The sequence below is a fragment of the Choristoneura fumiferana genome, chromosome 17, assembly GCF_025370935.1.
Source record: "Choristoneura fumiferana chromosome 17, NRCan_CFum_1, whole genome shotgun sequence".
Taxonomy (NCBI): Eukaryota; Metazoa; Arthropoda; class Insecta; order Lepidoptera; family Tortricidae; genus Choristoneura; species Choristoneura fumiferana.
In genome coordinates, this window is record NC_133488.1 from 10994737 (window position 1) to 11012487 (window position 17751).

Genomic DNA, 17751 nt, shown 5'->3' on the forward strand with positions numbered 1-17751 from the left:
CAGCCGCAGCTAGACGGAGACGCGGGCGTGCGCTCGTGTTATACTTAACGCTGCCCAACCCCGCGCCCTTATAAAGGCTTGAGCGATACACTTCGCCCTAAATAGTCCGAAGAGCTTACGCGCGTCGCTACTATCCACCGTACGTACAATATTGGCTAATTAACCTTAAAAAGTTGTCAAAGTTGCCTCTGTAGTTAATTGGATTTGGAATCGTTCAAATAATGAGTAATAGTGAGTACCTATTATTTATGTTTCTTTACTGTGCAGTTTTTCCGAAAGTTACGTGAAAGTGCGTAGGAAGTTAAAAAAATCTACGTAATGCTGTTGTTTGTTTAAAAAAACCCATTGCGCGAGTGTGTGCGGATTTTTGTCTTTAAATAAGGAATTGTTTTAAATTAATTAATACTTTTATGCAAATTATTTTATTTTACTAACGTTGTGTCAAGATTGTGTCGAGAGGATGTTTTATTGAAATACATAACGTTAAAAACAAAAAACGACGGTTACAAAAGTAATTCTTAATCGGAAAAGACTTTTTTTTTTATGAAAATCCCCCTACTAAAAGTAAGTAATTATTACAAATACAAAAAAACCGTCGAGGGCAGCCATTGCCATCTCTGTTTATTTCAATTATAGTCTGTTCAATATAGGAATTGACAGAAGGAAAATAGGCTCTTTAGAATGCACGCGTTAGGGAATCATTTAATAAATTCCATATTTTTAATTATACGGTCTAAACTTAATTCTAATGAAAATATCGCAAACGTCAATATTAGTTTCACTTATTCATTAACTAGCTTTTGCCCGCGACTCCGGTAACGTAGTATTCGTTTATTGCTATCCCGCGGGACATATGCAATTTTCCGGGATAAAAACTGTTCTATGTATGGGACTTGTGCTATATGTATACCAAATTTCTCCTAAATCGGTTCAGCGGTTAAGACTTGAAGAGGTAGGTAACAAACAAAGATACAGACTTAAAAAACTTTCGCAATTATAATTAATATGTATTAACGAGATTAATTTTGATGTTTTTCATATCATAATTTAAAAACAATAAAAATACTTTTCCTATTTAGTTAAAAACAGAAACGTCTTCCTATAAAATACCTAAAGAGGCAGTGGTGAAGAAACATAACGTTTATAATATTTTTAACTCAAAAAAGTTACTGTAAATTATTTATAGTTTTTAATCGCCAGTTTGGATCAATATGGGATGATCTTTAACCATATAAGAATAGTTAACTTTTCACAACTAAGCACTGCACCGAATTTGATGAAATTGGAATGGAAAAACCTTGAACTTCATAGCAGAAACTACAAGTAGAATATTTTTAAACAGGGAATGAGAGCGGTTGAGTCCTCGAAACAGTTATTAAATTATGTATAAATATAAATTGAATTAATATTATGTTGCAGATGTTTATGGTCGGTGGTGATCTCTTACCATCAAGAGACCCACTTGCTCGTTTGCCATCAACTCGAATAAAAAAAAATGTAGAGAATTACGTATTAATATTGTGTTATTTTTTAAGTATATTACGTATTAATCTACTTACAAAGTAAACAAAATTATGACTTCGTCTTATTACTGATTTTATTCATCATCATCATTATTACGACTTCACAAAAAATATTGAGAACCCTATCTTCTGTGACCTTCTAGAGTCCTATGTTATCCTGAATGGACTATAAAAGGTTAAGAAAAGCTACTATGATCTTAACTAAGTATCTTTGTCGAATAGTACCTGTCTACATTCCTAATACAATTTCCATTAATCCCAAATTCATACAACTGAAAAATATTAGTTTATTTCGAGGCAGGTAGTCCATGGCCATCTAAAGTATGTGTAGAAATATAATGCAAGTTACTAATGTAATAATAAATGATTAATTATATCATACAAAAATTATAATTAGGTATTTTAAGTGGTATTATCTATTTGCAAAAAAAAATCACAGTTCTACAGATTTAATGCAAAAAATTCAATCCAAAATAGACAGCAAGTAATTCCTAGTGATTAAAATATAATTGAAGCTCTGACTTAGTCCAAAAGCAATGTGGATATTGCTTATTACAATAAAACTAAATGTATTAAATTCTCGTTGATAAATTCATCTAGCTCGAATTCAGTTTCTAATATAAAGTTAAATGGTCAAACTATTGAATTTGTAAAATCAACAGTATTTTTAGGAATAACGCTCGATTCTAAACTACAGTGGGGACCTCACGTCACAGCAATCGCGGGTAGATTGAGCTCTGCTGCTTTTACAGTTTGGAAAATACGGCAGCTAACCGATGTGGCGACGGCACGGTTGGTGTATTTTGCTTACTTTAATAGCATTATTTCGTACGGCCTTATTTTATGGGGATCTGCTGCAGACATTGAGTCAATTTTTATCTTACAAAAGAGAGCAATTAGAGCAATTTATAATTTGAAGACGCGTGAATCTTTAAGATCTTTTTTTAAGGAAACAGATATCCTAACCCTGCCGTCGCTTTATGTTTTTGAAATAATCATGTATGTTAGGAAGAACATATGTGATTTTCCCACTAACGTCGATAAGCCAAAGGCTACTAGAAACACAGGGAAGCTTAAAGTTCCATCTTACAGACTGGCTAAAACCAAAAAGTCTTTTCTGGGAAATTGCATACGTTTTTATAATAAAATTCCAAAAAATATTATAAGTAAATGAAACGGATACAAAATTCAGATCTATTGTCAAGAAGACATTAATATCAAAGGCGTATTATAAAGTTAATGATTATATCATGGACAGGGATATTTGGAAATAATTCCGATCCGCATTAGCGATCCCTTCAAATAGCGAACCTACTGTGTTAAAAATAAAGTTGTGTTAAATACTTGTGATGTATACATATCATTTAATAATATTGTAAATTTGTTTTAAAAAAATATATATACCTCGTTGAGTTTCTTGCCGAATTCTTCTCAGCAGAGGTTTTTCCGAACCGGTGGTAGTTTTTTTTTTTTACATTCATAAGTGCTTGTTATAGCCTAAATTGAATAAAGATATTTTGACTTTGACTTTGAGTCCCCAGCCAGAGCCACTAGCATCAGAATATATTTCAAGTTTATGATAAAAGTTCTTATAATTATATTAACTTAATAAGCCAGAGATATGAAGTTATTAAAACGAAAAGAGAATGGGCAAATTTGTATGGGACTTGGTTTATGAGCGGCCAAAGATAATTTTATTATATGACGATGTGTCTTGCTTGTTAACGAAAACAGACAGTAATCTTTTAATGAGTGAAAATAAGAGAGAGGTAAGCCGTGGTGGCCTAGTGGTTTGACCCATCGCCTCTCAAGCAGAGGGTCGTGCGTGGGTTCAAACCCCGGATCGCACCTCTGAGTTTTATTTGAAGTTGAGTTACATTTGAAATTTACCACGAGCTTTGCGGTGAAGGAAAACATCGTGAGGAAACCTGCACAAACCTGCGAAGCAATTCAATGGTGTGTGTGAAGTTCCCAATCCGCACTGGGCCCGCGTGGGAACTATGGCCCAAGCCCTCTCAATCTGAGGGGAGGCCTGTGCCCTGCAGTGGGACGTATATAGGGTGGGATGATGATGAAGAGATATTACTTTCTGATTATGAGTGTGTAGCGCTTAGTTAACTGTTTTTTTTTAATTTTAACAATTCTATCAACTGACCAACATGCAAAGCGTAGGTTGAGGTCAATGACTAATATTTTATAAACTTAGCGGACGAAACAACATATTGAGTCATGTAATGATCAAACATATCGCGATACAGGTGGGCGCCAACTTGTACGTACCTAATTCATAAATTAAACTGTCAAAACAAATCTTAAAGTAAACCACCCAATCGTTCACTGAACTCTCTCCCCCCCACTGACTTTAAAGCTGCATTTACATTTATCTGTTGTGTTGTGTCGTGGTAACGCATCAGAATGGTATCGATTTCATACATTTTACATGGTTGCGTTCACATTATGTATGAAACCGATACCATCACTATTATATTCACCGATATTATCATTATTAAAAACAGTAAAAAAACGAACAGAGAACCTTAAGCTCTGTATTCAGGGCCAGTTAAAGTCGACCGCAGTAAATTTTTCTTTATATCTTACGCAACTTCAGATAAATTATTTTTATAATTTTGTTTTGTAAAGTTTTGGTTTGTTTAGTTATTTTGATTTGTTATAAAATAAATTCTATAAAGCAATTTTGTGCTGGTTTAAAGAGAGGTAGGAACGTCGAGATAGGTAAATAGTGTGCGATAAACTTCTGTTTCTAGTTCGTTGTATAAACTTCCTCTGCGTACTGTATTACCCGGACAAAATAGTTGAAAGCACAAGGATTGAGCTATCAACCCTTGGGGGCTAACTGAAGTTCGTTAATAAACATGAAGCTATAATAAACATCAAAACATGGGTTTGCATTTCTAATGAATTTTGAGTTTATTCTTGTAGCTATTTCTGATTATTAATTTCGTATGTACGAGTACTTACCTCCCTACCTATTTATAAAAATAATACGGGTTTTACGGGTTTATTTAGATGTATTTTACTTCAGAAAAGCATCTTCTTATTTGTAGTCGAATAGGAAAAACTTAAATAATTTACTTTAAAATAGATGATTTAAAAATGTAATCTAATATATAAAGGTCACAATGTTTGTAACCAAACTCCTCCGAAATGGATTCACCGATTTTTATGAATTTTATTGTGTATATTTGGTAGGTTTGAGAATAGGACCTACCGAACGTAAAACACTAAATTAACTAACCTAACCTAACCTAACCACTAACCTAGTTAAACTAAACTAAACTATTTATCATACTTCTACGCGGACGGAGTCGTGGGCAATAGCTAGTAAATATACTTATATAAATATAAGGTTCTAATTTGTTACTGAAATTTATCTGAAGCGAGATGTGGGTCCGTGTGTTATTCTGTAAAGAAAATAAGTAGCTTGTCATCCAGCTATCAATAAAGCATTAAATTCCGACTCATGTCGGGCTCAATTTTCGTGACCCACATAATAACGAGGAGCATCTATCATTCTATCATACCTATAATGATGTTTTTCTGTTCTTATAAAATTCGTAGTTACTTTATTATCTCTTAAATTGTTCTACTTTTTTTTCACTTGTAATTAGGCAGGGCATGTACATGGGCTTTCATTAAATACAATTTAATTTCGACCACGTATCTAATGCACTTTTCAAACAACTACCTACTACACGGCTACCAAAATAGTCCAAAGTGATTGTATGGGTAGCAGCGTCTGCAATAGCTCAGTTGGCGAATCAGCACGTAAAACCAAAGATGCAGGATCAAGTCCTGTCACATCATCATCATATCATCATCTGATCATATAGTCGCACGAACAGTTTCATACACGCACGCAACATCGCGCGAGCAACGGCAGTAGGACGGCGCCTTAGCAATTATTTTCCTTTACACATATTATTATGTAGGTATAAGGTCCCTTCCTCACACTTGTAGTAGTAGTAAGATGTTTGAGTAAAGAGTAATTTCACTTATTATAATAGCGTATGTTTTCGGTCAGGACAGTGTGATGCGCCAGCGACGATGAGTGCGCTGCTGATGCTGCTGGCCTTGGCGCTCGCCACGGCCGTCGCTGCGCCCGCTCAGTTCTACGAAGACTCATCGGTAGGGCAAGCAACTGTTCAGTACCTACTCATACTTAAATTTGAGATAAGTCAAAGACAAGGCCGGATTAACCATGTCACCCCTCTTCAATTGCTTAAAGAGCAGCATCCCTTTTCGTGTTTAATCAAATCTACTGACAGCATGTGTAGAGAAAAAGCAATAATATCTAAGTAAATATTGCCTTTGTTGGATCGGGCCCCTAGAGCCTAGACAGTTGCCTACTCTGTCTAACGCGTAATCCAGACCTGGTCAAAGGTTATCAATATTAAGAAATCGAATCAGAAATGAGGAAGTCGCAGAAGAAAGTAAGTGATTCGAAGAATAGCTAAACTTAAATCGCAGCTTATGGTTGAAGATTACGAAACTAATTCGTTCGCCGGTAAATTTAGTATATTAGAAAATATATTAGAATTGGGCTTGCTAAAAATATCCTGGATAGGCTTTTTCATTTTTAAAAATATATATTTTTTTTATTATTTATTTGAGTTGATATAAAAAACCAAAAAGACTCCAAAAAAAAACAATCCATTTCTAATTTATAAAGTGCCATAGGCTATATTTATTAACAGAAAAAATTAGGGTTCCGTACTAAAACTACAATACTGTAACTCACTGTAAAATCTAATCTTTCATCTTTCTACAGAAACTATTGATAAAAGAACAAAAAAATGTTTGACGATATTAAAGAATACATCAAGATCTACAAAAAACTTCGCGATACCATATGTCCAACTATTGTAGTTATGTCACTATAACTACTTTTTTACATTTTAAAAGTTGACAGAAATGACGACTAAAATCAGACCATTTTATCCATACCTTTGTATTATTCCTTATCCAAATAAATAATTTTATATTCATGTAGATTACTTTTTGAATTATTCAAATCGGACATTCCATTAAAATTTTTACCTATTTCTACTTTTTTTTACTTATTTTAGTGTGTTTTAATTATTAATTCTGAAATTCTAATAGCTGTATTTAGTTGTAGGTTTAAACATAATTTATTTAATTTTATAAATTTAGACGTAGCGGTAACATAATCATAATTGAACTATTGTTAATCTGTATTCACACTCGCAGACTACCAAGTTACAGGCTCAGCCTAGTTTAGAGTCTGAAGGAAAATTGAAATATTATGTATTAAGTATTTTTGCCAAATAAATAAAATAAAATAAATTAACAGATATTACGAAATTAAAAATATGAATCTAGCCAAAAAATGCATTTACTCTACGTTGACGCGCCCCGGCTTCGCGGTGTAGATTTTGGGAAATGGAGCTGAAAAACGTGTTTGAAGTGCCCTTGATTACAGACCTTTTTAGAGTTCTGTGCCCTAAGGGTAATAAAAAAACCAGCCAAGTGCGAGTCGGGTCGAGTAGGGTCCCGTACAAATTATATTTTATTTTTTATTTTTATTTTATGATGTAACTAAAAATGTATGCTTTTCGCTATTTTTCCTTTATTTGTGCTATAGCACGTTGCTTCGTACCAAATTTCAAGATTCTGAGTTCCCTGGGACCCTGTAGGTTTTGATTCACTTGCGAGTGTCGAAAATTAGCAGCAAACGGCTGAATCTTTTTATTGCGTTAAGGTGTTAAGGGACAGTAGACCTAAATAATTTGATATGAATTTCAGCTTGATATCCCCAAAAGCCGTGGTGGCCTAGTGGTTTGACCTATCGCCTCTCAAGCAGAGGGTGGTGGGTTTAAACCCCGGCTCGCACCTCTGAGTTTTTCGAAATTCATGTGCGGAGTTACATTTGAAATTTACCACGAGCTTTGCGGTGAAGGAAAACATCGTGAGGAAACCTGCACAAACCTGCGAAGCAATTCAATGGTGTGTGTGAAGTTCCCAATCCGCACTGGGCCCGCGTGGGAACTATGGCCCAAGCCCTCTTGTTCTGAGAGGAGGCCTGTGCCCAGCAGTGGGATGTATATAGGCTGAATGATGATGATGATGATAAGGGTTCCGTTTTTTCCTTTTAAGGTACGGGACCCTAAAAACAGGACCCTATTACTAAGACAAATGATTTATTTCTATTACCGCTATAACAAAAAATACTAAAAACAGAACAAAATAAATGTTTATGCTAATGTCTAATGTTGTATAGGTAGGTACGGAACCTTTCGTACGGGAGTCCGACTCGCACTTGGCCGTTTTTTCTTTACTTTGCCCGTGCGAAGCCGGGGCGGGTCGCTAGTACATTATAATTATATATAATTAGGTACCTAATCTGTGGCGTGTGCTTTGTGTGCTCCGAAGGCGAAGGCCCTTTCTCAGCATGTGCATTGTAAAATTATGTTGAACGTATTAACTCCAAAATATGAAGACTAGATTATGAAGGATATACGTTGTCAATCAACACATCACTCAGCTGACACGACTGCCCTGAGTTAAACGATAACATTTTCTGGGTTGAATACACCCGCCCTTTGAACTGTAATTTTTCTAGAAGCCAATGTTTTAAGACCCCGTTTTATTGGTGTTACGACCCTATCAAATCTTGAAACCCATTTTTCTAATTGTGATTAAAAAACAGCCAGAGAGGTTAGAAGGAAACCGTACAATTTTTGCGCTTGAAGAACTACCCCTACTATAATTTTTTGTGTGTTTCTACTTCTTGTAACTATAACAGCTAAGCGGATTAGGTTGCAATTTGCAATATGGTATGAAGATAGCAGGATCTTGAAAATAAGACGCAAGCTACTTTTTATTAAAATATTCATAGTTCATGCTTAATTCGCGGGTTTAGAAATTTTCACCATTTCGAGATTTAAATGCGACAAAAACTTTTTTGATAGATTTGTGATCTTTTCTATCATTAAGTATTTTTTGGAAAAATTGCAATTAACTATGTCAATTATTGTTATAGAGGTGCGAAATGTTTCCACAAACATAACAGGCGTGGCTCCATCTTGGATCAAAATAAACCTACCTATTACTGCTATTATTATTAATGTCAGTATTTTTATATTTGTACGGCTTCTACATCATTTCACTATACACGACGGCATATTTTTTAAATAAAAAACAGCGTAAAACACGATTTTCAGTAAGAAAAAAAGCTTCCGCAAAACCATCCAACGGCTCAACCTTAAAAAGAGGATGCAATTACAATTAGGCACGGTTCGGTCGCACGTGCAGCGTGCAATGACGGCCTCACGGTCCCACCGGAAGACCAGCGCCAGCTCTTGAGCCGGCATTATGCTGAGGTGGGTCCGTTTCGTGAACAGTAACACTGTTTTCTTTTTTTTCTCTTTCTTTTATGTAATTATTCTGTCACTGTTACGAATAAATGTATTTTCTTTCTTTCTTTCTTCTTTCAATTAAAATAACAAAATTAAACAGCTACATCAATAGGTAACTTAATTTCTCGATAAATTGGGTTAAAGGTCACTAGGCTATTCTTCGAATTCGTTCACGTCATCAATATAATTTGTACTTATGTTAGAACGACTACTTTCACAATGCGCAGAACTGTTAGTAATAGCACCATTATTTGTTTTATTGTCAGGAAATGATTTCTACTTTTCGCGATAAAATAAATTCTCAATATTTTGTTGCAAATGAGAAGTACAAATTATAATGTATGTGTTATGAATCAAGTGATTAATAAGGGCATTTTGAATAATGACAAGCTATACCGGGCAAAGTGATAATTATTAAGTATCTAAACTTAATTATTTATCACATTGTCCGGTCCGCTTATTATGAATACTAATAATATGCTACATGGCCGTTGGGCAATTTGATTACAACTGATTTTTGGTTAACTGATGTCTGATTCAACTTGATGTCTGCAAAATTGATGCGCAGCAATTCTACTTGATTTCTAACTCTGCACTCATAATTTATACCCGTCAGTTCCGCTTCGCGGTTTTTAGAAGAAAATTAAAGTGACAGAAAAACGGCCAGCATTAACTTATCTAAATGCATGCAACCTCGCCAAGACACTTAATTGGCATTGGCAAATTTTAGATTGGGCACAGTAAGTAAATAAGGTATTTAAAAGAACACACACAATCTCATTTTAAATATATTGTAACCGATTGTATTCTCGATTCTGAGCAAACGAGCAAACTACTTTTCAGTTTTTTTAATAGCATCTTGTATGCATACAAGTTACAAAAATCACACTCTGTTGTCTCCCCATTTATTAATTAAATATTTATGCCAACGTAAAGTGCTACAGTGGTGAGTAGGGCTTGCAATCCGGATAACCGGATATCCATATTATCCGGATATCCGCCCATTTTCAAATCCGGATAGGAAGCTCTTCATTATCCGGATAATTTGGATAATTCGAATATCTGATATTAAGCGCGCGCTCGCGCATTGTGAGAGGTTAGTGTAGTGTATGCATACACACAGATACATTTCTTTTTGCATTAGGAAGGTTTACATGCAATACTTATTAGTTAGGTTCATTCTTAACATCTTGTTTGGTAATGGTAGTGGCGATGATGAATTTTTGGTAAATGTGTATGCAAGTAATGTATATTTTATTAATATTATTATATTTTATGTATTTTTTCAATCTTCAATATATTTTTTACCTTACACTACACACTTCTGCTTTGATCCCCTTTTTTCTCGATTCTATGTTAATAACATCGTCAGGTCGAATAAGAAGGTAGAAGAAGAGATCGCCTTTTTAGCGATTAGACTCCTGTTTTCTCGTCTCCTACCCTACCTTTTATGTTCTGATTTCATTTTATAATGAATGTTTTTTGGTGTTCAATACAATACGCTTTGTATTGTATTGTGTTATTTATTCTTATAATAGAGCAAGAGCCCGCAAGAGCCGGACCTTCGTTATAGTATCGTTATAATCCTTCGTTATAGTCCGACTACAGGACCAGAGCACGAAGCCTATTCCTTTGCAGCGGGGAGTCAGACAAGGAGATGTGATCTCTCCGAAACTGTTCACCGCTGGATTGGAAGATGATTTTAAGGTTCTGGACTGGAAAGGACGAGGCATTAACAATAATGGGGAGTACTTCACTCACCTTCAATTCGCCGATGATATTGTAGTCATGGCTGAGACTATGGAGGACCTGAGTGCTATGCTCGCTGACCTCAGCAGAGTTATTTCCGACCGAGTTAGCTTAAAAATAAACATGGACAAGACGAAAGTCATGTCTAATGTTGTGCCAGCTCCCGTAATAGTCGGAGGCTCTGCGCTCGAAGTTGTTGACGACTATGTTTACCTGGGACAAACGATCCAGTTAGGTAGGTCTAACTTCGAGAAAGAGATCACTCGTCGAATCCGACTCGGCTGGGCAGCATTTGGGAAGCTTTGCAGTGTCTTTTCGGCCAAATTACCGCAGTGTTTGATTGAAGTCAAAAGTCTTTGACCAGTGTGTGTTGCCAGTGATGACATGCGGATCTGAGACGTGGGCGCCAACGATGGGCCTTATTAGGAAGCTCAAAGTCACTCAAAGGGCTATGGAGAGGTCTATGCTCGGGGTTTCTCTACGGTATAGAGTCAGAAATGATGATATCCGCAGTAGAACTAAGGTTACCGAAATAGCCCGAAGAATTGCGAAACTGAAGTGGCAGTGAGCGTGCTCGCAGGACTGATGGCCAGTGGGGTTAGAAGGTTCTCGAATGTCGTCCGCGGAGCGGGAGACGAGCAGTCGGTAGGCCTCCAATAAGATGAAGCGACGACCTGGTTAAGATCGCTGAATAGCGTTGGATGCGGAAAGCACAAGACTGGTCTGAGTGGAGAGCCTTGGGCGAGGCCTAAGTCCAGCAGTGGACGTCTTTCGGCTGACATGATGAATCGAATCTACTCTCGATTCTGAGTATTTCTGAGCAAAGTGCTAACCGGTTTTCAGTTACATTAAAAATTAACACCTTGCATTAAAAAAAACTTTCAGCCTTTAAAATATAACGAAGGTCTGGCTGTCGTGGGCTCTTGGTCCGTAAGGCAAAATAATAACAAGCAGGAGACAGAGAAGTTATAAAGTGTTTTTAAGTTATTTCACTCATTAAAGTGACAAAATAATGATTTTTACGTGCGTATAAGACAATCAGTGATTAAGTTAATTAACACGATTCGTCTGATGAAACAAATTTAAAATTGTTTTTAGCGTTTTTTTAAATATTTGGATAATTATTAAAATTATTCAAAATAACCGGATATCCGGATACTGAGATTTCAAATATCCGAAATATCCGGATAATAAAAAGTTACCGGATAGTGCAAGCCCTAGTGGTGAGCGCATCGAATGTCCGAGGGCGGGAGCGCCGACCAATTCTGGTCATCAAATTCCCAAGAATAAAAAAAAAAGAAAAAAAAGAAAGAAAACCACCTCATTTATCACCACCCCACACGCTACTTAGAAATTATGTGGCATTACCACAAAATCAATCGACGATTTAATTTTCTGGTTTACAGTAAGTATAAAATTGGTTGTGCTGTATAGGAAAGCAAAAATAACATGATACTAAACTTTGAAACAACTAAACGACAACAAAAAAGTAAAAATCAGGAAAAACATAAAATGCAAGGAATTTGCTTGCATTATTTTATTTATGTATAAACCCGGTCAATTGAACATAAAATACAAGCGCAATTAATTACAAACGATCTCATGTACAGTCAAGGGCAAAGATATCGACACGGCCAATGTTGCACAAATATGTATACACGGCCTTAATGTTAAGTGCATAGAGTCGCGTATACATATTTTTGCAACTTTGGCCGTGTCGATATCTTTGCCCTTGACGTACCACAAATCCCAGCAGTAAACTTGATATGCAAGGTGAGGCCCTGTAACAGGAGCAAAAAATTAAACCACAGCTTCCACTCTTTGTCTTGAGCTAATTTAGTTCAACTTTTGAAAATAACGTGTATTTATGAGTTTTAATATAGTTTAAAGTTTAATTGGACAAGCAATGTATTGCGAAATCCGTCATTTAGTTACGTGACAGGCGATGTCATTTAGGCTATTGGATGCCGTACATTGAAAATAACATTTAATTTGTTTGGAAAAACATGATGATAAAATTACTTAATTTTTGAATGTTGCAGAACTAAAGTAGTTCCAGTTGAGTAGCAGAACCTGGATTTATTTTTTTTGCTCCTGTTACAGGGCCCACCCTGTATATACGTCTAAAAAGGAGAGTACCTGGGCGACCGAGCTTTGCTCAGGATAAAATTCGTTAAAAAGCGTTTTCCCAAAGATAAGACCAAGCTAGATCGATTTGTCAAATTCAAATTAAAATCATTTATTCAGTAAATAGGCCGCAATGGGCTCCCTTAGTTACAAAACTAAACACTGTCATTATCCGATAACCCCGACATACCAAATTTCATCGAAATCGTTTGAGCCGTTTCAGAGATTCTGATTATATACATATAAGAACTAGCATTTGCCCGCGACTTCGTCCTCGTGGAATTAGGTAATCGCCCGCTGTTCCCTCGGGAACTGTGCATTTTCCGGGATAAAAAGTAGCCTATGTCACTCTCTGGCCCATAAACTATCTCTATGCGAAAAATCACGTCGATCCGTCGCTCCGTTTCGACGTGAAAGACAGACAAATATACAAACACACTTTCGCATTTATAATACTAGCTTACGCCCGTGGCTGCGCCCGCGTGGAATTCGGTTATCGCGCGCTATTCCCTCGGAAACGTGCATTTTTCCGGGATAAAAAGTAGCTTATGTTACTCTCGGGCCCATAAACTATCTCCATGCCGAAAAACACGTAATACGTCGCTCTGTTTCGACATGAAAGACGGACAAACATACAAACACACTTTCGCATTATAATATTACTAGCTTTTGCCCGCGGCTTCGCCCGCGTGGAATTCGGTTATCGCGCGCTGTTCCCTCGGGAACTGTGCATTTTCCGGGATAAAAAGTAGCCTTTGTCACTCTCTGGCCCATAAACTATCTCTATGCCAAATATCACGTCGATCCGTTGCTCCGTTTCGATGTGAAATACGGACAAACATACACACAAACATACGAACACACACACTTTCGCATTTATAATATTAGTATGTATGGATAGTATGGATTACTGTAGTACCTAACTGTCCTAATAATGGTAAAGCAAGTGGAAGGTCAAAGAGAGACAACTATACAACTTTGTAGGATTTCTGGGGGTAGGGTAACGGATAGTTACTTTACCAATTCTGTGCTTATACAAGTTATACAACAAACTGGGTTTTCCTAATTTCTGAATATATTTCGCAAAATAACCCCCGAATCTATTAACTACTGAAGTCATTAAGAAGGGATAATGGTTAAGCTTTAATTAAATAGGTCACATAATAATATACCACAGCATGAATAAATGGCCCTGTCTAATGCTTACCAGTTTGTCAATTTCATTATTGAACTACGTATAAACAATCGAGGGGTTATTTTGCTCAACCGCGACCTTATGATCAGGGCCGTCTTTCACCTATTAGAGGCCCTGGGCACAACATGCTGCATGCATTTGGTACGAGTAAGCCTGATTTTCAGGCGAGTGTTGAGTTGCTACTTATCGGTTATCGTTTGGTAATGGAGTAGGGACAAGGGGGCCCCAATCCACCGCGGGGCCTTGGGCACGTGCCCAGTATGCCCAGTGCGGGGAAGAGGGGCTTGCTTATGATAGGTGGGTGAATCAATTATTTCTTGTTGTTATTCTGTTCCGTCAGCGAGGGGACAAAAGTAGTACAGTTTAATAGAAGAAATATTGTGTCACATTATACTTAACATGCTTATTAGATGACCAATTATAGAAGGAGCTTAAAACTACCACAAAAATGCATATTTCGCAAATTTTAATTATATAAAGTTACGGTTTAAAGTGCGACTCAGGAAACCGTAACTATAACAACGAGTGACAAGAAAATTTTGATCGACCCGGCTACATACGTCTATGCCACAAATGTGTGTTCTTGCAGCTCCTCCATCTCCACACTGTAAGAACACACACAATCACACAAACCCAACTATCACCACCACCACACAACACTGACGCATTTCGAACTCAACCAGAGTTCATCCTCAAAGCAACACAAGCGTTCACCATGCTGCCACATTCACACACAAATTGAATTGCTTCCCAGGAGTTTGAAGGTTTTCACACACTGTTTTCTTTCATCGAGATAAGTTTAATTTGACGAATTAATTCCTCTAGAAAGAAGAAACTCTGACATCTACTTACTCTGCAAGTCCGGGTTCGAACCCACGTTTCTCTGTTTAATGGCCAAATGTCAGTAGGCTATCACGGCTTATTTGGATAATGATATCTGATGGAACTATCGTGCCCCCGCCAAAACGAAAAAAAAGAAAGCAGGGCACTACCTACCTTTTCTCGTACTAAATTACTTTATGATCAACGCAGGAGGTGGTAATCCCACAGAAGAGGGCGGCGTTGGTGCTGGACCGCATCCTGATCGCGTTGCAGAAGGCATTGCGTGAGGAACCTCGCGCGGAGACCGACGGCCCGCGGGCCCTCCCTCTGCGCTTGTCCTACCTCGACACTGCTGACATGGTGAGGCCAGGCCCTATACTACGAAGTGCAAAATTCGAACTTCGTATCTTGCCGTCGTGCTGACCCTTATATTTTTTAGTATGAGAGTGAGAGGGACGGTATGATACTTCGATTTTCGTAGTAGCCACCCAGTACACCACCGCTTATGAATGCCAAGGGCGGATCCAGCTTTATAGCCTGTCAAATTCTAGTTATTTTTTCGCAAATAAAAATTAACATTAATGAAATAACAAAATCAATAAGGAAAATTACTGCAACGTTTTGCCGTCCGAATGCAGCACCAGCAAAAACCGTAAACAGTTGTTTGAATTTTGTCTTTTAAATGTCCGTAGGATGCCATAATATCATATTATTTCAATAAAAATTTTGTAAATATAAATGTAGTTCTATCGTTACTATCATCGGTGTAAATATCATGTTATTTTGGAAGATTGGCATCATTCGTACACTTTTTACTTTGATTTTTCAAAAAATTATAAATAAAGATAGATTGCTCAGCATATGTCCCGCTTCTTATTCAAAATGTTTAAAGTCAATAACTTTTCAAATAAATGAATGAATTTAATTTTAGCAAAAGCTGTCAAATGTCCGAATCTACCCCACCAATGGGGTACGTACATTCATGCATAAATAGGGGAGCATTCAGGCTGTGTGGGGTAGCTTCATACGGCTTAAGTGAAAGAGCAAAATAATTGTAATAATCGTGTTTATTGGCCTTAAACATGCCAACGATAAACTAAATGACAAAACCTTGTCTCAACAAAAAATATACATCACTTAGAAAAAATAATAATAGACAAAATACAACATGTTGCAGACTAACTAAACTAATTAACTACAAATCAGTTATGAAGAGATCAATATTTTAGTAATAAATGCACATTCATAAAATAGTTTTTTGGTGCATTTGACATAAATTAAACATAAACCAAATCTTTATAATTAAGGCCGTCATGCAGGAAAAAGTAAATCTAGATTTAGTAGTTAATCCAGGCATAAGCTTGACAGTTCCACACAATTTCCCACTACTAAACAGAGCTTAACGCTAACTCGAGATTTATGTGTTTACTGCAAGTGGGCCTCATTAGGAAATGTGTACAAGTTAAAAGTATCTGACCTACTACGTCTATGACTATCCAATCCAGATATTTACGTTGCAATATCGTGAGCCCGTAATGCATTTTTGAACTTTTTTCATATATATTCGTTCTATTGTGACTCTTCTTCAGTAGAAAATATTTGGTAAATTGTGTATTTAGACTGATATGTACTGCGGTTCAGCCATCATCATCAGGATTATCTTTTATTTTCTTTATCCGACTCTACAAAGTAGAAACCTTAATATTATGTTTATCTGCTGCCTTTCTATAAGATAAGTTTCCTGCTAAAACATATTTTATCGCCGCAGACATATTTTTTCATTTATTATTGTTGTATTTCTTCTTATAATTCCGGACCATTTTTGCAAATTTTCTGAAATAAAGTCATTGATGTTATAGGGGGCACATTCAGACGCGTACGAATGTGCCCCTGAAGAAGGCGTACGAACTTGCCCCGAAGGTAAAAAAAAAAATTTTTACCGACACATAAATCATGCAGACTAAGCCACAAAATTGATACATTAAGTATTAAGATCTTGATTGTAGTCACTTATCATTAAGCAATAAATAATCCGTTATAATTTGACACTTTTCTAAAGCAAGGAACATCCGAGAACATCAACAAAATATTTACTTTGAGCATGCGAAAACACATTACACACCCGAAAAGCAACAAATACGCTATTCTGACAAGCTGTAGTAGTGACTGCATGAAGGATCCCCGTGTACGAATGGTGCCAATCTTCTCTACTATTAATATGTCATGATCCGAAGTGAATAATGTTTTTTTCTTTCTTTCTTTCATGGCCACAAACTATAAAGAGAACTGACGATGTCATGACGGTTTGTTTACGGTTTGTCATTGACATCTTAATATGTACCTTATATGACGGCACAGTCAGATGTCGATGCGGTTTGTGCTAGAGTCACCCCCTACCGCAGTCATAGATAAGAGTGTGTATACTGCGCAGTTTTTCGTAATATTTACAGGAAGGAACAGGAAGATATTAATTTTGTTATGCTTAAATGTTGGCAGAGCGCGCTTCAGCGGAGGGGGCAGGCCGGCGCTTCGGGCCGCGGCCGCGTGCTCCGATGTTACTTCAACGCAGTCACATGCTTCTAACATAAATCGGTGTATATAACCATTAACATAACTCTACGAGTATCTTACTTTGTTTCAACTCTCTAATAATAACCCAATTTCCTATTTGATACAACTGTCACGTTAATTCTATGTAAGACTATAAAATAAAATGTTTTCCTGTTTAATTGTCAGGCGTTTCTCTATGCTCGAGTTTAAAATGGTATGAATGCGTTGTGTTTAATAATTCAGTATGCAGCTCCAATGTGTCACGTCCACTTGTTTGCTTCTCAGGCAGGACAATGCGTTCGTTTGCATTCGGCGTGCATTAGTGGAAGGCTTAATTAAATCTCTTTCCTACAATTAGTGCATAGAATTAGCAGCCTATAATTTAGGT

At 36.7% G+C, this 17751-nt stretch overlaps 1 protein-coding gene across 4 annotated transcripts; it reads left to right on the forward strand.

The window, feature by feature from the left end:
* Window positions 1-66: 66 nt before the first annotated feature.
* LOC141436866 (uncharacterized) lies at window positions 67-17542 on the forward strand. 4 transcript variants are annotated; one of them, XM_074099953.1, is made up of 4 exons: window positions 67-139; window positions 5571-5669; window positions 15024-15173; window positions 17310-17542. In XM_074099953.1, the coding sequence occupies exons 2-4, from the start codon at window positions 5589-5591 to the stop codon at window positions 17394-17396; spliced, it is 318 nt and encodes a 105-aa protein (XP_073956054.1). In that variant the 5' UTR covers window positions 67-139; window positions 5571-5588; the 3' UTR covers window positions 17397-17542. The 4 variants fall into 4 exon arrangements, with proteins under 4 accessions (XP_073956054.1, XP_073956055.1, XP_073956053.1 ...); XM_074099954.1 differs by having other exon boundaries at window positions 91-139; window positions 5566-5669; XM_074099952.1 differs by having other exon boundaries at window positions 115-231; window positions 5566-5669.
* The last annotated feature ends 209 nt before the right edge of the window (window positions 17543-17751 follow it).